The following is a 21629-nucleotide window of genomic DNA, read 5'->3' as shown; positions in this document are numbered from 1 at the left end:
AAAAGTTCTCTCTGGCGTCTAGGGTATCAGAGTTATGGTTATCAGGCACTTGAAAAATCATCTCTAATATTTTATTCCTGCTGAAGGGAAGTATTTTGTGTTCTGTGTTTTAAATCAGGCTTTAAAACATTCAGAAATTTAAAGGAAGATTAGTAACTTTTTTCTTTCGAAGGCTGTACAGTTAGAATCTGAAAACAATTAATGACGTGATACTTATCGTGGGATTGATGAATGTTTTGTGGTTGTTTTATATATTACGGGTTATTGAATCCTCAGTGGTAAACTGATTGCTTCGCACAATGTGAAATTAGGTGTTGTTTACAGTGTACTGTGACTCAAAGAGAAATATTTTTCCACTTACGGTGTGATGGCATGTGAAGTATTTGGTTATGCATGTTCTCATTTTTTATCTTTTTTTAGCTGTACATTTATTTAATTGCTCATTTATTTTTACCCTGAGACAAAACTTGCTAAATGGCTAAACGTTCCCGGAAGAAGCAAGAAATGTTTCAGAAGTTAGATGTTAGGGGAGGAAGACTCAGAAGGCTCAAGTCACTAGTTAGATTTCAAAGTTAAGACTAGAATTGAAAGTGATGTCCTGTTCCTTGGTATGAATACACGAATATACCCGTTCTTAGGGTGTAGATTTTCCTATTTTGTTGCAGGCAGTTATAGAAACTCAAGAGAAAGAAAAGGAAACCCTGGTCATGTAAGTGTTCTTAAGCTCATCTGGAACAATTTGATACTTACGTACAGTTCCATTACCTAAAACCATTTTTACATGCAATGTAAGTTAACCATTAAAAAAAAAAGAAAAATAAGAGGAAAAGAACTGTACTAGAAAAGCGTTTCTGCAGTAGTGACCAGGAGGCCTTTTTGCTACATTTGGCATTCTTCCCATTCAGAAAATAGACAAGCAAAGAGGTGTAATAAGTTAATGCCCTAGCCTTTGTTTCTAGAGGCCAAAATCTTATGTTACCAACAAAAGTAGTTGGGGCTCTCGGGAGGAAGCGAGAGAGTCTGGTTTGTTAGTTCAGCGGTCTCTGGGTGGATAACAGATGAGAGCAAGGCCCTGTGCTGGATCAGTTTTGGTTTTAACCTGATCTTCCGTTGTATCGGAGAAGTGCCACATTTTCAAGCCCTGTTAGAACTCTGTCATTCAGATTTTGTTTGGATAAATGCAAACAGAAGTATTTTATTTTTTTAAAAAAAAAAGTAAAACACAGCAGGCTATTTTTCCTTTTAAGTTACAGCATTGAACCTTATGATGAAACACCTGCATTATGCTTGGTGTCTCAGAGGCTGGTGATCAGCTCCAAGCAGGAGTCTTGCCCTACACCTGAATTAAAAGTCCAGTTATGTTTATCGCTGCAGTGTGAAAGAATAAAGGAGAAAATGGTATTGAAGGGAGGGGGAGGGGGGGCAGGGGGAAGCAGGAAAGGTGATCTTTGAGGAATTTAGATTAAAGGGAACTAATGAGTAGGAGTTCATGGGGCAAACTTGCAGCCATGTTGAAGGAATTAGTGAGATGGCTGTGTTAGCCATCCCAACTTGGATGGAAAGCATCAGGGAAGCTTGGGGAAGTGTAACATAGGTTAGTGGGGCCCGTGACATGCATGGACTGAGCGTTTGGCAGTGAATGACTTTCTATCTTTTAGAAACGTGCGTTGATAGATGACTTGGTTTTATGATTAGCTTCAGGAAGGAAAGAATGGGAGGTGATTCTGGGGCTGTTACTGGAGAAAAGAAGTGAAAGGATGGAATATGGACTCAAGGAGGGGAGGACATCTTTTAGGTCAAAAAAAGGAGCAAGGTCAATAAAGAGAGTAACAAGTTTAAACAGAAACAGCAGTTGGGTATGAGAGCTCAATGTGAATGATTGGCATGGAGCTGCTACAGAGCTGCTTGTTCCCTTAACCTGATTTTATTTGCTCAAATATGCAACTACTGACTTGAGTGCTGCCACTAGAGCACGTCCTCAGCTGCCCCTGTTTCCTGCTCAGTTCAAAATAACACTCGAGCGCTCAGTTGTACTAATATAAATCTCTCTCAAAGGTTTCACTTGCATAAATGTAGGCCGAGATGTCATAAAGTCGAGTATTCTTTTTCTTTCTAGGAGTAAATCTTTGAACGATGTCAGCGCAGAGGAGCTGCAGTCATTGCGCAAAATCCGTTATGAAGAGCTACAAAGGATAAAAGAACAGTTGCAAGAACAAGATCTAAAGTGGCAAGAAGTAAGTGTTCTTTTTCACCCCTCCTTACGTGTCCTGCTGAAGGGCTGGATGCCATCTACCTTCAGTGTCCCTAGAAAACAGGCTTTGGCACATGTGCAGCAATTTATGGGTCTGTCTTCTAAAATGATCCACCTCAATGCAACTGCTAGTGGTTTGGGGGATGTCTGTTTAATGCGGAACTGAAATGACTTTAAGTATCGTCATAAGTATCTGATTAATGCTTCAGGATAAGACTTTAATGTATTGTTATAAAGCCTTCGGACTTGATTTCTGTGAACATAAAGAAAAATCAGGACATAAAGAAACACAGTTTCACGTGTTATCTGAAATTTGTGAATACTTTTGTGAAACTATTGGAATGTCTTGAGTATTTGATACTTTGGGAAAAGGGAGGGAAATACTATTTCCTTGTGCAAATTCTTGAGGCTCCTATGCCCTAATAATTCTGTCTTAAATCCAGCTTGTAAACTGCTTTGGTAGCTTTGCACAGCATCATTTGAAGACCTTTTCTTTTTTATTAAAGTCTGTGCTTGACAATGATTACCAACAAGAAGCTGAAATTAAGAACTGAGCACCAAGTAAGAAGTTCATAGTTGTTTGTTTAATGCATCTCAGCTGTCTCGGTTCTAATATTCAGTACTTCTTTTAGCTCAGCTCTGGTATTTCGTAGAGAATATTGCCAGTTCACATTGTGGTTTTATAGAAATGAAGAAAATACAGAAGTATATGTTTTCAATTTAGAATTTAAGGCCTATTTATTCTCAAGCTAATATATCAGTCTAACATAGTAGTGATTTGGAAAAAAAATAATCCCGAACTCCAAAGTTTACAACAAAGAAATACAGATGGCATTTGCATTAGTTTTCAACTATGTGTCATTGGGTGAAGTATTCCAGAATGAAAAAATTGAAAATATTAAGAGGGAGGGCGCAGAAAGAGCAAACCACGTACTTTTCTACTTGTAATCTAGTAATTATTACAATTGCTAACTTTACCAGGAAGTGAGCCTGTAACCCTACCTGAAATACGAGAAACCCTTTATCGTTTAGGGGGAAGGCACACGAAAACGTGGCCACAATGCAGACACGCAGATAAGATCAGGGCAGTAGGTAGCAAGTGATGGGATGCCTCTGTAGATTTACGAGGACATGAGAAAATCTGATTGTATATGTTCATGTTAATTTTATAGGATCTAGCAAAATGGAAGAATCGTAGAAAGAGCTTCACTTCTGAATTGCAAAAGAAAAAGGAAGAGAGGGAAGAAATAGAAAGGAGAGCCTCTGAGGTGTCTGAAAGGAGTACCAAATCACTGAAAGAAGTGCAGCAGGAGAGGTAATGACCCTAATGGGAGTATTAAGTTGAAGAATTTAAGTCTAAGCATTTTTATTCCCTTGAATTCTTGAGCAGCTTTCACTGGCAAGTTGCAGTTGATTCTGCAGAGATCTCAAACGTAGTAATCCAGGGAGTTGAAGGAAGGAATACGGTCCAGCAGTGCATTGTTTTCGCAGAATGTTGAACAGTTTTGCTCTATAAATGATGTTTTGCTCTGCTGTCCAGAAATAAATGTATTGAGAAGTCCAGTATTTGCATCCACCTTAAAGAGGTTAAAGCAATAGTGTTGGACTGGGTAATTGCCTTCTTTCTTCTTGGGTCATTTTAACTATTTTTTGCCTCTACCACCTGCCTCTACCATTTGCTAGTCTCTTAGCCACTGTGGATAAATACAGCCAGAATTTTAATGTATATCACAGAGCTGTAAACTCTTACTTGACTTCCCCTCTATCCCTAATTGTTCCTCCGGCTATTTGCAGAACAGAATTCTTTCCAAAGACTTAAAAAGTGTAAATTGAGTAGCACAGTACCATTTCTACTGATGACAGTCTCTTTGTTTGTCTATTTGGGTTTTTGAAATGCATATATGACTGAGGTGAAGCGGATATGTACATGGCATGTATTCATAAAAGAAATCTAAATGAGTCTTAAAACAGAATGTGTTTGGTTTCCGATTTTTTTTTTTTTACTTATTTGTGAGGACAAAAATTAGTCTCTTGAATAAAAATACAGGTGCCAATTGTATTGAATATCCAGTATCGTCAGAATCTTAAAAATTATGTGGTAAACATTATCTCTGTGGTGGTTGCTCCTTTATGACAAAGAAACGAATAGCAGAAAAACAAATAACCTGAACTGCAGGATGCCATCTTGCTTTGTTATCTAAAGCTCAGTACAGCATTTTCATAGAGCAGAGACATCAGCAGAGCTCTACAGTTCAGGCAGTGTTATGGGACTACCTTCTTCCCATTCTTTCCTCAATAAAATGCAGATTTCTAGGATATGTAACTTGAACGACTATATGCTTTTCTTGGCAGAGAGATTTCTGTCGTGGTGGCAACCTGATGATGTGACAGTAGCGTGTGCCTGAGTGTCGTGGGAGTTATGAAATGGGGGGGAGGGGGGGGCAGGTAGATTTAAAAATATATTTAAATAATAATATTTTTAAATTATGCCATTCATTTTTGTTTACTGGAAATGTGTTTTTCTCATTTTATGCCCTGCTTTGAATATTCAGTAGTTGAAAGACTTAAGGGCTCACCTGTTTGTCAGGTCACTTTGTCTGGTACTTCAGCGTACTCTGTCCCCACAGGGAGGACAGAGACCAAGACTCCTATGGGCAGCGAAAATATGAACACAGATGGACGTATTCACTGAACGATGACGTGTTTAGTGAAGAAAAAGCACCTTCCACACGGTCAGCAGCAAAAGCTGACCTTATAGAAGAAGATACCTCCTACAGCACTAAGGACAGCAAAAGTGCGTATGCCACACGGCTCTGCAAGGAGAACCTGCCAGAGAGCTCGGCTGCTCCTGAAGCTCCTGCTCTGCCAAAGAGCCTGGCAGAGGAGCAAAGCTCGGCTCTTTTGTCTAGCCGCTACTCAGTGAATGCTCAAACTGGGTCAGCTCAGGTTTCAGCTTCTTTCCCGAGAAGTTACCAGAAAAGTGATACCTCTAGGTTAACATCTGTGGTTACACCAAGACCTTTTGGTGTTCACTCAAGAGGAATCTCGTCACTTCCACGGTCGTTCACGGTAAAATTCCACTTAAATCCTGAAGTTTGTAAACGCTGGGGTCTTGGATGGCTGGGGGAGCAGTAGAGTTTTAACTTTGGTTGTTCTCTTTTTAAAAAATCATCTGTTGTTTGATGAAGGCTGTGCTAATAGAGCAGGCAATTCTGTTGTGGCTTTAGATGCTTACTTGTGTTCCTGTACTTAAAGGCACTCCTAGAAATAAGGCTGACAAATATATTTGGTAGAAGAATCTTTTTATTACTTGTAGTAAGTCTCCTTAGTGTTCATTATCAAAAAGCTGCCTTCGAATGTAATTGCCTGAAGCTAAGTTAACATAAGGTAGTGTTAAAGACACGTTTCAGATGATGTAGGTTTCCTCTGCTCTGCTGACTTTGGAATTGACATTTTATGCTAGCCTAAAATTTGCCTACTCAGTAAAGCACGGAAACACAGAAACTGATTTATTCCCCCACCTCCCAACTACTATATCTATTTTCATAGCTTTCTCCTAAATCCCTATTTGTTTTGAATTAAAAAATGGTAAGAATGCAAATCATTCTAAGCAGATGATTTTAAAAAGTTTATCTCTAAAGAGTGGGACTACTTATTCTGCAAGCACTTGAGAAGAAAATAATACGTTTTTCTTATTTAAAGTGACTAATAAGTAATGGGGTAATGGGTACAGTAACCAGAATTTTTGTGAAAGGGAGAGGGTTTTTTTATTAAACATCTAGATTGCTGAAAGATTAGGGAATTTTTTTTAAAACACGTATTTACCAAACTGTCATTTTTGTCCTAGATGGATGATACCCAGAAATACAACGGAGAAGTAGAAAAAGCTAAAAGGACTCAGACTTTGTTCACCAGCAGTTCGTTTTCTCAACCAGACTCTGCGCACCCTCTCTCCACTAGTGCGTTCAAAAGCAGAGGTGAGGAGGAGGAAAAAGAAGGTGTTCAGTCAACACCTTCTCCTAGTTTGGCATTACCTGCAAAATCCCAAGACACAGATGCTGGAAGCAGTATTCTTAAACAAGAGCATCGCATTCCCCCTGATTCTCTTTCACTTGTATCTTCTGTAGAAAATGTGACTCTGCCGGAGCCTGAAGTTTCAAAATCGCTGGTAAGTGTGGAAATAATGTGATTACTTAGTGTAACTGAATGCTACAGCAGAGTAAAAAAATAAGTAAATTGCATCAAATGCAAATATCTTTTGGTAGTAAGAGAACAGCTCAGACAACTATTTCCTTTGATTTAATTCAGGAGAAAGAAAATAACTGGTTCTTTTATTGCATTTTTTCCCTACCCTTTATATGTCCTGTGCTTAGTTTTATTTCTCATTCTAATTCAAAATAGTTGTTTTAAATTTTGCTTGATGCTTGCAAAGTTGTTGTTCTCTGAATTAGCACAATCAGGTATGTCAGTTAGATGAATGATCTGAGCTGCTGTAGCATTCATTTGCACTTTCAAACTGATGGTGGAAAATAAAGACTAGCTTTTCAGAGGCCAGTCTTAAACGTTAGTATCATACTATCCTTTTTTCCATCTGTTGTGGCTGGAGCCCCTCCTTTTTTTTTAAATAATTTACTTGAAATTAATCTAATTAATGTTCACATTAATGAATTTTATAGCAAATAACCATTGCTTTGTGTTTGTGCTTATCTAATTATTGGGTCTTTCAGTGGGTTTTTTTAATATGTATCTTCAAGTACTGTTTCATCCTGATCAAATGTTTCACATGTAAAAAATGATCAGCAATAGCTTTAATTGTTGATAGCTTTCTGTATACGTAATGCTGGGGTTCATGCCCCTTGACAGATTAGCGATACTTCTTTGCATTTCTAATGCTGCTGTAAAAGTTAATTGTGCCAGTTGCTTGGGTGAGGATCATAAGAACTAGGATGCTGATTTATGAAGTCACTTCTCACACCAGCTTTATATAAATCCAGTCACTTTGAACCATTCTTCTTCCTAATCACTTGGTGGAAAATGAGCACATTTCAGTTTAATACTCCTGAAGCCCCTTAACCATTGCAATGAATTTATCATAACTTTTTGGAAACATGATTGTTGTATAAGGAAAGAGATCATGATGATTTTTTTTTTTCTGTGTTGTAGCAAAAACAGGCAGAGGAATTGCTGTTCTGATCAGTGAAAATATAGATTAGATATGGGTTCTTTGATTGTCTTTAAACGAGTCAAAGGAGAACAACATGTACTAGGTCCATATTTTTTCCCTGTAATTAGTCACAAGACTATAAATTGTCCTCCCTGGAAATGAATAATGTGGTGGTGTTTTTAAATTTAAAAAAAAAAAAAAAAAAAGAAAAAGAATAAAAGCTTGTGTTGTGCCTCAAATGAGTTATAACTTAAGGAATGCAAGTTACATTTGGCATGTTTGTAAATCATCGCCAGAGTTAGGAAACTGATACAGGTCGCTAGTCATCAGGGCAGTAACACTAGGTTTGTGGAGTGCTAAGTGTTTTGGAGACTATCTGTACAAATGGTGAAGTTCAGTATACAAAGTCACATTATTCCTCAGGCAAGAGGTAGGTTTCAAAAGTAGCTGGGTTGGGATGGTGGAAATAAAAATAACAGCAGCAGTAATTTCCTGGAACACACTCATATTCAAAAGCTTTATATGTGCTCTAGCCCAGTGTGCTAACCTGTCTATTAGTAGATTCACTTTTAATGTACCGTTACTCACCTAAGGACTTGGGTTGTATAGGAGCATTTGCAAGCTAGTAGCTGTGCTTTGAAGAAAGGGTTTAATTTCTACCCTGGGCAGTAACAGGGAGTGTTTTCTAATGAGTAAAAACCTCAGGATGTTGCCTTGGTGGTGTCTTCTGTACCCAGCACTCAGGTACTGCTGGAGCCGCCTCTGGCTGCATCCTGTCCGGAGACTCTGACCAACTACATCTGCTTGTGCAGTGCTGCCTGTTGCATCCTAGCAGCATAGGAGCTGTGGGGGATTGGCTTAGATACCTAGGCTTTTAAATATTTTAAGTTAAGGAAAATTAATCCCACCCTTCAGGAAGTCTTGTTCACTAGGCAACTAAAATATCACTGTACATTTAGTGCATACATATAAGCATGTGCGGGGTCTTCTTCATGCACATGTTGGAATATGTCTGTTTTAAGTGTTGAACAGAAAAAGTCTTTTTTTTCATCTTTTTTTTTTTTTTTCTTTTATAGCAATGTCAGTTCCAGGATAATGAAAATAGCATGCATTTGTGTATTTTAATTGTTTTCTTAATGAGTTCATATTAAAATGTTAATGCATGCAACACATGTTCATAATATAGTGTGGGATTGAAAGCAAGTTTACAAAATGTTTTCCCAATCAAATATTTCTGTAGTTTAAAATAGTAATGTTAAGTTTCAATTCTGACTTCGAAAGCATCTTGAAAGTTTGCTAGAATGGGAGATCTGGATTCTAGCTAATTTTGGGATTAATTTTATTATTGAAGGCCTCCATTACAAAATCCATAGCAAGCTAGTAGTATTTCATATGAAATTAAAATGATAATTGTTCATTCAAGTAAACCTAGTTGCAGCATTGAACCTAAAGGAAACTGATGATTCCCACTGAAGGATGTACAAGAAAAAAACAAGCTTCTTTCCAGTTATCTAGCTTTTTCACATCTCTGCTTGACTGGTGCTCTCTCAGGAGGCAGCATGTTTCACAAATTCACAAGACTGTCCATGAAGACTCATTTAGGGGTTTAGAGTCATCAAATTTCTTATATTTTATAGCATTGTGTTACAAAACATTAAAAATAAGAGAGATGCACAGCTAAATATGTATGTAGAGAAGATGTAAATGTAAACCAAAAACATACCTGTTTGAATAAAAAACAAATTAGTTAACTGACTTCAATACTGCTTCCTTTTTCTATGATGCTAATAATAGATGATGAAGGTGCACATTGTGAACAGCCTCACTTATTTAGAGGATAAACTTTCCCTCATTTAAATTCCTGTGATACCAGATACTGTAGTGTCATGTTCTATTTTTCAGGAACAGTACAGTGAAATGAGAATCAGTATAAACCAGAGACCTGGCCACAGTCGCAGCTTTGGATTTACAACAAATTGGAGTTCTTCAGGGGCCTTTGTACAGACAGTTGAAGAAGGTAAATGTGTATTAATTGCACAAATTTTTCTTCTTATGTTTAGTTTGCAGAGGCTTCTAAATTAAGGTGTTTGCTGTGAAGAAGGCTGTAAATGTTAAAAAAATAGGTAGAGAATTGAAAAATCCGTATTTAGTTTGATAATGTATTTCTGTGAAGCCTCTTCACTTGAAATGGGCTGAATTCAGAAATACCAAAACTGCGTTTTGCTAGCCAAGGACATTTCTATAACCACTGAAAAAGGCATAAGTGTGATTACTCACATAGTCACCAAACCCTTTACAGAACAGTCATAAGTGGCACATACAGACTTCTAATATCCATATTGTTCCTTTCAGCTAAGCTTGGAACATTTCACTTCATATGGTTTGTAATTACTTGCAGAGGAAACTTAGTTAGGAGTTAGTATTTTCATTTCAATTTTCCCTTTCTTAGCCATGTTGAATTTTGCAGATAGTTAATATTTTTAAGCAATTGCAACTTCTAAATTTATTTCCAGTGCAGTTTTTTCAGATGTGTTCATGCTGAGGAAAAGCAAACATTTTTGTCTAGATCAAAACATCAATAAAGTTTATTTCTAGGCTTTAGTAGTCTTCTGCAGAGACAAGCTTGATTTCCTTAATTAAACGGCAACAAAACCCAAGCAAATCACATGTAATGCTTGTTTTCTGAGCAATGATCTTTCCCATTGCCAGTAATACTTGAGGAGTATTGAATTGTGCCCTTTCTTCCAGCTAACACAAGATCATCCTGAGAAAGGAGAAATAACTGGAAACTTCTCGTGTAGTTAGCCCTTCATTATACTTTCCAGAGAGGAAAAAATACTATTTAACAGCACTTACTGAGCACCCTTGATTTCAGCCCCGCCCCACCCCCTCTCCCCCCAGTTCAATGTTTAGACCTCTCTGCACTATAGGTGGGCACTTCTCATAATTAGATTGTAACCATTAATACTCGCTTTGCATGGAGAGTAACTTTCCAATGGCTTTCCCTGCTGCTAGGCTTCTGGTTTAATGTTGTTATGTGGAAGGAGACGACTGTCTTTTTGCACTGCCAGGTATAAGTAAGAAACCTGAGGGGAGTGAACGTTCCTGCTGGTCATTCACATAGGTCCATGTGGACTCTATCCCCAGCTCTCTAGGCAAGAAGATGACCTAGTGGCTGTTACCTCCATTATGCTTTATTACCATTTTTGCAAGGAAGGGTGCAAAGTATAAAGATTGAATGGAGAATGGACTGTATCTTGGTATTCTTGTTTATCGCCTGTGTTTAACATAATTTTTTCAACTAGCTTGTGTTGTATCCTTACTCAGTAGCTGTAGATTCCTTTAAAGGAATGAAGGATGAAAGAGGTGAATGGCCCATTGAAAGAGTAAGATATGCTTTCAGCTCAGCACCTCTGAATCTTGTGTTTCCTATTTTTTAAGGATAAGTCATAGGACAATTCAGGTTGGAAAAGACCTTGAAGGTCATAGAGCAAACCCCTGCTCAAGAAAGTGTCAAGACTGAATTCAAACCAGGTTGCTTAGGGCCTTAGGCAGGTGGGTTTGAGACCCTCCAAGAATGGAAACTGCACAGCTGCTCTGGGCATTGCGTAATTATCCTCTCAGACAAAAATCTTCCCCGCATATCCAGTCAGACATACCTTTGCCTCAGTTTATAACACTGTGCTGTGTTCTTCTGCCATAAATTTCAATAAAGAGCAGCATTTGTAATCTACTGCTGCCAGGGTCTCTCCAGCCTATCAGCCCCCAGCCTGTACCAACATCAGAGTTAGTCCATCCCAGGAGCAGGACTCTGCATTTCCCCTTGTTGGGTGTCAGGTTCCTACTCTGAATGGCAGCCCTGCCCTGCAGTATATCTGCCACCCTGTCCCTTTCGGTGTGGTCTGCAAATCTGATAGGGGTGTGTTTCACCTTCGCTTCCTCGTGCTTATTGGTGAACGCGTTAGAGAGGACAGGACCCAGGATTCATCCCCTGGGAGAGCTCTACTTGTAATCAGCCTCCAGGCTGAGTGTGAACTATTGACTACTACCCACAGAGCCTGACAGCCCAGCCAGTATTTCACCCATCTGGTCATTCTGCCCTGTAGACAGTATTGTCCCAGCTTCTATAGTGATACTGTGGAAGATCATGCCAAAAGCCTTATTAAAGACAGGGTAGATGGTATCCACCACTCTCCCTTCATCCACAGGTCTAGTCATGTCATCATTGAAGACAACCAGGCTGATCGAGTGTGTTTCAGGCTTGGGAACTCCATACCAACTGTTCCCAGTCATCTTTTTCTCTTCCATGAGCCCAGAAATAGCTTCCAGGGAGACTTTCTCTGTTTGTCTTGACATACGTGTCATTCTGACTAGCTATATGGTTTTCTTCAGGTGATAACCCGCATTTATCTTTTTACTGATTATAAATCACAGAATGGTCAGGGTTGGAAGGGGCCTCTGGAGATCATCTAGTCCAGCCCCCCTGCTAAAAGCAGGGTCACCTATAGCAGGTTGCACAGAATCGTGTCCAGGTGGGGTTTGAATGTCTCCAGAGGAGACTCCACAGCCTCTCTGGGCAGCCTGTTCCAGTGCTCTGTCACCCTCAAAGAAAACAAGTTTTTCCTCACATTCAGCTGTTGATTCCTGTGTTAGTTTGTGCCTGTGGCCCCTTGTCCTGTCACTGGGTGCTACTGAAAAGTCTGAAAATGTCTCTGTGTTATTCATAGGTTCTTCTCTTTCAAAAAAATTAAGAAAACTACTTGGCAAGCAAAATTAACTTCTTATAAGTGTTCTCAAATTAAGCTTACTAAGAGTTAAGCTTGTAACACGTTTCAGTGAGACCCATTTACTACATATAAAAGAAGATAGTGCTTATTTTTTACAGTAATTTTCAATGTTTACACTAAAACAGAGGTAAACAGAAGGCCTTGAATTCATTAATCTAGAGGTTGTTCTGCCAACCTCCCCAGTACCATATAATCTTTATTGTTTCAGTCCTTCCCCTTTCACCCACCCTATTCGCAATCCTTTTTTGAGATTGTGTTGATGCAGGAGTGCACATCTGCAATCAAACCCTTGCAGACATGTAGGACAAAGTAAATTTGACCCGCTTCCTTCAAGTTTTAATTAAGCTAGTATTTATCTGTTGTTATTGCAACAGATGGGGACAGGTTAGAGATAACTAAACACGTGTGGAAAACGAGTGAGTATTTGGCTGGTTTTGTTTTCACTGGGGCATAGTAAGAAAGAAAAATATTTACCTCCAGGGAAACTAATGAAAAATAGCAGTACCTATTTTATGTAACATAAACTAAATCCTCTACAGCAGTATAAAGAAATTACCAGTAACTCCTATAGTCCTGAAAGGAGCTGGACAGAGAGAGACAACTGGCACCGTACAACTTCTGGCACCGGAATTGCCAGCTAGTCTCTGGAGGCTTCTCTGGAGGTGAATTGGAGCAGAAGCCCAGTATAGTCACCCTGGTTTGCACTCTTAAGCTCTTTTATTCACAACTGTAGAGGCAGTAGAGGAAGGGCAGCTGGCAAAGTAACGTGCCAAAAATTGAGAGGTGTAAGTTGTTCTGGCTGTGTTAGAAGTTAGAAGTTAGTTACACGACTGCTGCTGTTCATTCCAATCTGTATGTATGGTTTGGGGTATGGTCTGGATATGTCTTTCTGGTGGTACTGGAGGAGCCACGCAATCTTAAATTCCCTTCCTTTCCTAACACTGAACTGAGGTATACTGTTCTCACCTCTAAGGTGGATCTCATCCCTGTCAAACTGAGTAAAATGAACATTCTGTCACAGCATAAAAGGGAAATTATCAGTTCTGATGATCTCCTTGAGCCTGAAGCATTCCCTGTACCATGAGCATGAAGTTCAGTCTATATGTGGTCAAACTATATGGTATTAAAGATTTCATGTCTTGAAATCAGACACAATTCCAAATGTTATATGGTATTGTTGAAAACAGGAACTTCAATGGTATCCTTAATAGTGCCTTCCATTAATATATTTGAAAATCTGTTAATTCTTTAACATTTTCCTGGCTCTAAGGAGACGCACATTTTTTTGTTTAACTATCACCCAGGTTTTCTTCCTTCAAATGAAAACCCTACCTTTTCTTCTATAGCATTGCTGAAAAGTAATTGTTGTGTTTTGAAATCTTTACTGATAACTGCTAATGGAGTTTTTAGTCTGTAGTTTAAGAAGAATGCAGAAAAATAGAATATGAAGCTATTCTCTCCTAAAGTAGTACTCAGTGTTGTTTTTTTAGTGAAGTGTGATGGATCACTGTTTCATGCAGTATTAGGAATCATAGCATTTCTTTATTTCTTAACTTTCTGGGGCGGCAGGTATACTTAAAGCTATCTGAATCCTTAGTGGATGATCCACACAGCAGTGTTTTATTAGTGAGTTAGAACATTGTCAGGATGAAGCATATGGTGTCTAAATTCTTCTGTCATGCTTGTCCACATTAATTTCTGATAACGGAGTATAGCATTGTTCTTGGTATATTTTGAATAAGGTGTGTGGAATTCACTACTTACACAATGGAAACATTTTCCAAAGTAATTCAGATTTGTTTTATTCTATTAACATGAGCATTTATTGTGCAATCTTTAACTATGTTTTCACTTAGCTTTTCCATTTTCTATTCTGCTAAGGGAATAATTGTTAATGGAAATGGTATGGTAATTCATAAAACATTATTTAGGGAAGTCTGAGTTCCTTAGCTCATCCATTTTCTGAATTAAAACAGCAAAAAGTTTATTAACTGATCCTGTATGTTCTCTGTTCTTAGGCTAGTGAGTTCACCTGCCAATGCGTAGCAAATGAAAAAAGAGTATAAATTGCAGCCTATCCTGCAGAATGTCAGTAGAATTCAAAGTCCAAGCTGCAATAAAATTTGCTCTTAATAGGCAAAATAATTAGAATCCAGAGAAGTCTGATGGGACAGCGCCCAGCAATATCTTGAGCCCAATTACCAGTCAATTCAGAGTTAACAAACTGTTTTAGAAAAGAAGTAATGCAGCATGCTTTTGCAGTAGAGCCCAGAAAATGTAAATAAGAATACGAGAAAGCCAGCTTCTCCTAGGACTAACAAAGTGGACGCCGTTTTCTTGGGCAAATAAGAGGATTACCCAAACACTGGCTGAATTTCAGCTAATCGTTGGCTACAGACACGGTGGTGCTGCCTGTCTCTTATTGTCCCAGATTATAAAGGTTAGTTAGTGAAGGCAGGAGTGGGCCCAGAAGTTGTTAATTAAATGGGCTAGCCATAATGTGAACACTTACAAGTCCAAAAGACTGATGTTTGTAATTTTCATAACTTTCAAATTGAAATGCTACCTGGATACTGAGTTTACTGACCTTACATTACAGTGTCATAGATTGTTCTCAAAGATTTTTCTGAGTATCCATCACTTAAGTGTTTCTTTGAAGGATTCCCCCCTGACCTAGCCACAACTGTGGTAAAAAAATAATTGTGAACTGAGACACAATTGTATTTTTCTTCTGTTTTCTGCAGGTAGCCCTGCAGCACTTTGTCAGCTGCATGTAGATGATGAGATCATTGCTGTCAATGGCACAAAGGTTTCAGGTATGGACTATAGTCAGTGGGAAGAAGCCATCAGCAGAGCACTAGAAACTGGAAACCTACTCATGGATGTCAGACGATATGGAAAGAATGGTGAGTTGTTTCGTCGGGCAGATACAGTATGCTCTGTAAGGCAAATAAGCTTTGTCTCTGCTGTACCTGACAGCTGAGAGTCCTTATTACCCTTACAGTAGTAATATGTATCTAAGCTAAGTAGTTTGCTAGCATGTCTGTTGCATTTTAACACAACCTGGCTTTTTTTAACTACTTGTGCATTAGAAATGTGTTGACAAGCAAATCTACAAAGTGTTGAACTACTGACCTCTCTCTTACGCTCTAGCCTGTTTCTGAGAGGATGGACAGGTAAAAAAGTATGCAACCACCACGCAAGGGAATATAACATTTTCTTTCCTGCCATACCACAAAAATGAAGAGGGGATGGTCTCTAGACGATAGTAACTTCTAGAGCCTCTCTCCTGCGATCAGCAGCTCCCTTTCTTCAGGGAAGGAGGATCTTGTGTTCCTTTCTTCAGGGAGTGCTTCAGGTGGCGTACGAGCTTGTGAGTGATGTAGTACCTTGTGCTATGCTTTGGGTATTGACCCAAATCTTGAGATGCTGCGCAGCCTCTCCAGAATGGTACTACCTGTTCTGGCTAGTGAGGCTTTTCATCCTGGCTGAAGGTCTTTTAGCATCTCTAGACTTGTCATGGGTTTAATGAGGATACCCTTTCAAAGTCCCAAAAGGATTTTTCCAGAGTTGGAAGTGTGACCAATGACTTCTTTCACAGTACAAATGCAAAACATTCTTCTAGTGGGAAGCTAGGTAGAATACACTGCCAGCAAGTGGGGAAAAAAGTAGTGGGGTGAGGAACAGACAGGAAACAAATCACTTCTACAGGGCCTAGCACGAACAAGGAGTGAGATTAGTGGAGAAGTCATCACTGAATAAATTTTAGGTAGTGGGAGGGGAGAAATGATGGGAGTGCAAGAGAAGTTTCTCATTTGTCTTCGCCTCATCATTTTTGCTAGTTTAGGTTAGACTGCCTTGCCCCCTGCCTTCTGTGCTTCTTGATGAGCATGGACATAAAAATGACACTTCCCTGGATAGCATATGAGTCAAACTGTACCTTGTGTGAGTAAAGTTGGAAGAATTTTCTCGATCCTTACTAATGCTAATGAAATAGTTTCCAATGAATACTAATTGCTCTGTAATGTTGAGCTACTGTAGCCCATGCTAGCAAAATATCTGGTAAACTTTTACCTGGCTTATGACTAACACTTGCATTTCTGGGGAAGGCGGTCTGCTCGTAAAAGCCCTTTTTCCTCTCTTCACAAATTCCACCCGATTTGTGTGTCTCCCTCTTCTGTTATGTGGTGGGTTGTGTGTGTGTTTGTGTGTGTTATTTTAATGTGTTTTCTCTAACTCTTGTTCTGTTCTTTGACATTACTGTCCACATTAATTTCTTGATCTTCCACATACCAAAAAGACTGGGGCAAAGACCAGCCTTCCCTGCCACATGTAAGACATAAAATCCTCAATCTCACCAGTATGGCTACCAACATTATAGGTACATCTGAAAATAAATGGATTGATGCAACTTCTGGAGAACACATTTCAAATGTTTCCACCATAACAACAAAAAGAGACTTCTCCAGCAGCCTTCAAAGTTCTGTGAGTATGTTTTTGAAGGGTTGTGGGATTTAGGGGGAGGAAGAAAGTAAAAAGTCTAAGACCTTGATGGGGGGAAGATGGAGAAAAGACCTTGGAAGTCTTGTTTTTATTTGTATTGCTTAAGGAGCATATAGGGTACTGCAAATACAGAGATGTAGTTACGTATGTGTTAAGCTAAATAAGGCATTTTAAGGACTTGCTACTGTCCATCCATGAGCAGACACTGCTAAGGGAGGAGTATTAAAATATGTGCAGAGTGCATTTGAACTAGAACATATAGAGCGTTTATCCTTTAGAAAAGACTTTTACCTCCATTATTCATGTAAATGAAAGTTGCAGCCCCAAAGAGCAAGCATATCTGTGCTTTCAAATTACTTGCAAATAACACCCTGCCTGCCGAGGAGCTGAAATAGCAAGATTGCAACTTCTGGCATTTTCTTACAAACTGATGGTTGTGGGTTTTTTTTCCAGCCAGCAATTCACGGATGATTATTGATCCTCTCAAATGCCTGTTATCTTTTTGTCTTATAATATACTCAGGCAGTTTCAGATAGTTTTGTATCTTTCTGTGGAAAGTGTTCTGAAGTGTTCAGTGATACACAGTTCCTGTCAGGGAGACATGTAATTGGTTAAACTTCCACAAATCCAATGAACCCCAGCCCTTTTATTTTTCACTTTTTCAGGATAGAGAAACAAAAATGATAAATGGAATGCAAGGAGACCTTGGCTCTAATGAACAAAGAGGTAAACCACTACTGCTTTTCATCTGCTAATTGTGTGGGTTTGCAACAAGCGCTGACATTATACGTGTAATCATCACAAGCTTTATACAGTGGGCAAAGCAAGACCTTAATGAACTGAAAGCTAGACAGGTATCAGAGATCTAGCTGCATCCAAACTGGGTGTAGTTTGCTTCCACAACATGCTAGGCAGTTGGAGAACTGACAACAGCGCAGTGACAAATCCCCACATCTCTGCATTAGCAGTTGTAAATTTATTGTGCGGTAGGGGTGAAAGAGAAGGGGAAGGGACACAATCTATTGTAATTGCTACTGCGTTGTGTAGAGACTGACTCAGTATGAGCATTGATTTATTTCACTGCTCAGGAAGAGTTTAAAAAGTATTGAACTCACCCCCCCACCCCCCCCACCCCACCCCCCCGCCCTTTTCAGTTGTGAGGTTTTGGGGGTAGTTGTCATTTTTCTAATATTATTTTACTTTTATTCCTGGAGAATGCTATTAATAATACTGGTATGAACAATAATTACTTATGATGCTATGAACAGTTATAGCCTTACTTGATGACAGTGAGAGAAACCAGGTACGTATACTTTCTAATGGAACAATGATCCTTAAGTGGGAACTTGGTATTTCATTTTGTCTTGAATGCACATGGTGAATTGTATGAGTCCCGTCATGTCGTACTCCGTACCCCTCCTCCCCCCTGGGCCAAGAGATCAGTTGCCCTCTGGACATGCTTTTCTGATGACTTTAAATGATGATTAGGCACCTCAGTCCAATTTGGCATGTCAATTGAGGAGGCCTAAATTAGACGGAGAGAATCTGAGTCTGACACTTGTACTGTTGTTACAGTTGGACATTGTTAGTGATAAAATGAAATACTAATCAGTATATGATGTAACCTACTAAAAACTGTATTTGTTGTTACAAAAGATTAGATTTCCTTTGTGTTTCAGGGGCTTTTTGTTTTTTCTGAAATGGCATTGCTATAGATTGGGGGTCTAACAGAAGTTTCTTATCCAGTGGGGATAGTCATTAAAAAAAACCAACACAAAACCCACCAAAACCAGCACCTCATTGACTTGTTTGTATTCTTTGTATTTTTCAAATAGCGTCTGAACCTATTTCTTTGAAAAACTTAAAAAGACGGTCACAATTTTTTGAGCAAGGTAAACCAAAGAGCTAACATTTCATGTACTTCCATGAAATAGTTCCTGCTGCACACTCTTCCTAACAAGTCTGGTGCTGGGTACTATACCTCTTCAGCATTGTTTGTTGAAGTTACAGCGAAGCAACATAATTGATTTCCCTTCTTTCCCCAGGGTCATCAGGTTATTCTTACAATTCATGGGTCTACCTTTGTGGTAATGGGTCTTTGTGTGTTCTCTTATATCTATAGCTGTTAAAATCTCTTCTGTGTTGTTCGTACTTTTTTTTTCACTGGGTAGGAGTAAGAAGGATCGAGCACTCTGTTCAGGTTTGCTACTACCTACAAAACAAGAATAACATTGGATGTTCCAGCAGAGGCTTAGTGCAGACCTCGGAGCTGTTGATAAAATATTTAACTCTGGATTTGAATTTATCTTGAGTTGCAGCACTGTGCTTTCATCTAAATTGGTTGGAAAAAAAGGTAGCTACTGGCTTTCCACTATGTGGTGACTGTCACAAGATCCCAAGAAGACCTATATAAATTTTGAATTGAATATGTTAGCTTTTAAAGGCAAAACATTTTTGCCTCAACTTCGGTTTTGTAGGTTGCCTTTTGGTGTTTGCATGTCACAACTCACATACTTCCACTAATGTTGTATGTCTAACGCTGTCTTCAGACTATGTATGCCTTGCTGTTTTGCTGTAGCCTGAAAGAGTGAAGTCCTGGCCCACTGGAAGTTCAGTGTGAATTTTGGCAATTATTTCAGTGGAGCCAGAACTTTACCTTCAGTGGTGATGGCTTCTGTTTTTTTTCTAGAAGAGATATGTGAAGTGCCACAGCATATATCTGTGTTTGTGGTTCTGTTTGCTTTTGAATACTTCTGCTGCATTGTATCTGCAATATGGTGGTATTTTTGTTGGATTATTTTTTTTTAAGACTGGTTATGAAGTTTGGGTTTTATTTTAATAAATTTTACAGTAATATTTGAAGTATTTCAGTTGTGCTTGAGGGGGAGGAGAAGGGTGTATTTCTAGAGTGTATGCTCAGTACAGTTTTGTTCATTTTAAACTTTTGACACTTTAGCTTTACAATTATATAAAGATTCTTCTTTCTAAAGATGTACAGGCCAGCATAAGCTTGCAAGGCAGAGAGAAGTGGAGAGCAAAGATAGGCGCTGTCTATGCCTCACTTCAGCATCTGCTGGTGCAGTTGCAGGAGATCAAGTCTGTCATATTGTCCCTGTGGCTGCTGCGATCTGATAATTACGACAAAATTGTGCATATATAGTTCGGATGCTAGCCTGTGACTCATTAGATGTCTTTTGTAACCTATTGTATTTGAATTTTCTCCACTTCATGTGGTCGTACTCTACAGAAAACTGTTGCAACTTGTTGCTTTTATGCACTTTTTATTTTTTAACTGAAATTTGGACAGCTAAGTGACAAGTACGCTGGCAACAAAGAAAAATAGTGATGATGCTTAGGAAAGGCATCTGTGCTTCTCCATGTTTTCTCAACTTTTAATGTATTGGCATAATATACATCGCTTATAGTCATCTTGGCACAGTCTAAGACCGAGCATGATGGCCTCAAATAGCATAAGGTTCGTAGTGAATGGTAACAAGCTCATCAAACTCAAGCGTGCTTTTGGGAGTAGGAAAAGAGGACAGTCAGAAAGGGGAAATATGTGGTTTTGCAGTAGAGAAGTTGCCTGTGGATGTCTGTTGCTCTTAATTCACATCAAGGGCAGTGGGTGAATAGCTGCTCTACCCTGGAGCAGCGTTCTGGTGATTGGTCATGCTAAACAGTAGGGTTTCACAATAATAATAGGAGAGAGGTGTAGCAAAGAACCTCTATATTGCCACAGTGGGAGATGTACTGCTAATGCAAGCAATTGCTGATGGCACTTTTGAGCATGTAAAGCTTTTAAACAATTGCACACATTAGTTGAAAGCACCTAATGAATTCTGCCCTCAAGTAAGTTCAGTAGGGAAAATGCAAGCATGGCTTACAAAGGAAGCAAAAATTTGTCTGAAGCTCAGACTTTCCACATTTACACACGTCTTGCAATAGTGAATATGTATGGCTCTAATGATTTCTGTTTTTTGCCTTCAAAATCTCGCAGGAGGCCCAGAGCCTGCAATGCCTGATGTAAGTACTATTTACGAACTACTGATTAGTTGTATAACCCTGGTCTTTTCAAGAAGACCAAAGCTTTCTATTGCTTTTTATGCTTCTTTAAAATTGTGATCAAATCTGAGAGGACTAAGATTTTCTAATGCGCAATAGAATGGTTGCTTTCTGACCCTTTGAAGAAAAGACTAATTTAGGTCCTTGTCACTATAAAGCTGTAGTGTTTGTAATGGCTTTTATTTCCCACTTCAAAAAAATGTTTTTAAAGTGTTGATTACATGAAAGAAGATAATAATATTTCATTTCTGTGCTCTGTTAGCTCCCAGTCCCATCCATTAGTGCTCCTACTCGTCGGGTTTGGGATCAAGAGGAAGAAAGAAAACGACAGGAAAAATGGCAAAAGGAGCAGGACCGTTTATTGCAGGTATAATTAATCTTCATAATCATAGGCTGGCAATCCCTTGGGTGCAGCAAATGTTACTGAAAGAAATTAACGTGTAACTTCTGCAATTCTTCTTACTGATGGCCTAAGAGGACTTTCACATACATTTGCTGGGCTGCACAATTACACACACTAGCAATTATTCAGCAAAAAGAGGACAATCAAACCCAGACTGTGTATTCACTACGTCCAAAATGCTCCGTCATTGCAAGGCTGGTATGCTTTTACTGGCAACAGATTTTAAGGAATAAGCAAAGACTTAAGGGCTGTAGTGTTCACTTTGGAATATGAGTTTTATTTTTCCCCCTTAAGAAAATTTCCTCTAGAATGAGTTTTTATCTTCAATCAGCGATACAGCCTTATAATCAGAAAGGGAGAAGGCAGCCAGTGCCTGCTTAGGTGTCTGCTAGCATCCTGTTGTTTAGCAATCGGCTAAACAGTTGGAATCAACCTGGTTCCCAGGTTGATATCACTTTA

General features: G+C 38.9%; 1 protein-coding gene across 9 annotated transcripts in view; it reads left to right on the top strand.

The window, feature by feature from the left end:
* The window catches only part of LMO7 (LIM domain 7), a 131057-nt gene that overhangs the window by 93459 nt on the left and 15969 nt on the right, over positions 1-21629 (top strand). For 4 of the 9 annotated variants that reach the window (XM_027781008.2, XM_055802191.1, XM_055802187.1 and 1 more), the window contains 11 exons: positions 2117-2234; positions 3424-3566; positions 4879-5320; positions 6099-6419; positions 9318-9432; positions 14947-15108; positions 16503-16687; positions 17371-17431; positions 18541-18597; positions 20703-20728; positions 21030-21134. In XM_027781008.2, the coding sequence (XP_027636809.2) occupies positions 2117-2234; positions 3424-3566; positions 4879-5320; positions 6099-6419; positions 9318-9432; positions 14947-15108; positions 16503-16687; positions 17371-17431; positions 18541-18597; positions 20703-20728; positions 21030-21134 (1735 nt within the window). Of the gene's footprint in view, positions 1-2116; positions 2235-3423; positions 3567-4878; positions 5321-6098; positions 6420-9317; positions 9433-14946; positions 15109-16502; positions 16688-17370; positions 17432-18540; positions 18598-18750; positions 18793-20702; positions 20729-21029; positions 21135-21629 lie in introns of all 9 variants that reach the window. The other 5 variants (XM_055802190.1, XM_055802184.1, XM_055802188.1 and 2 more) reach the window with 5 other exon arrangements.

This window comes from Falco peregrinus, chromosome 4 (genome assembly GCF_023634155.1).
Source record: "Falco peregrinus isolate bFalPer1 chromosome 4, bFalPer1.pri, whole genome shotgun sequence".
Classification (NCBI taxonomy): domain Eukaryota; kingdom Metazoa; phylum Chordata; class Aves; order Falconiformes; family Falconidae; genus Falco; species Falco peregrinus.
Note: the sequence above shows the minus strand (reverse complement) of the source record. Positions and strands in the feature narration are given on the sequence as shown.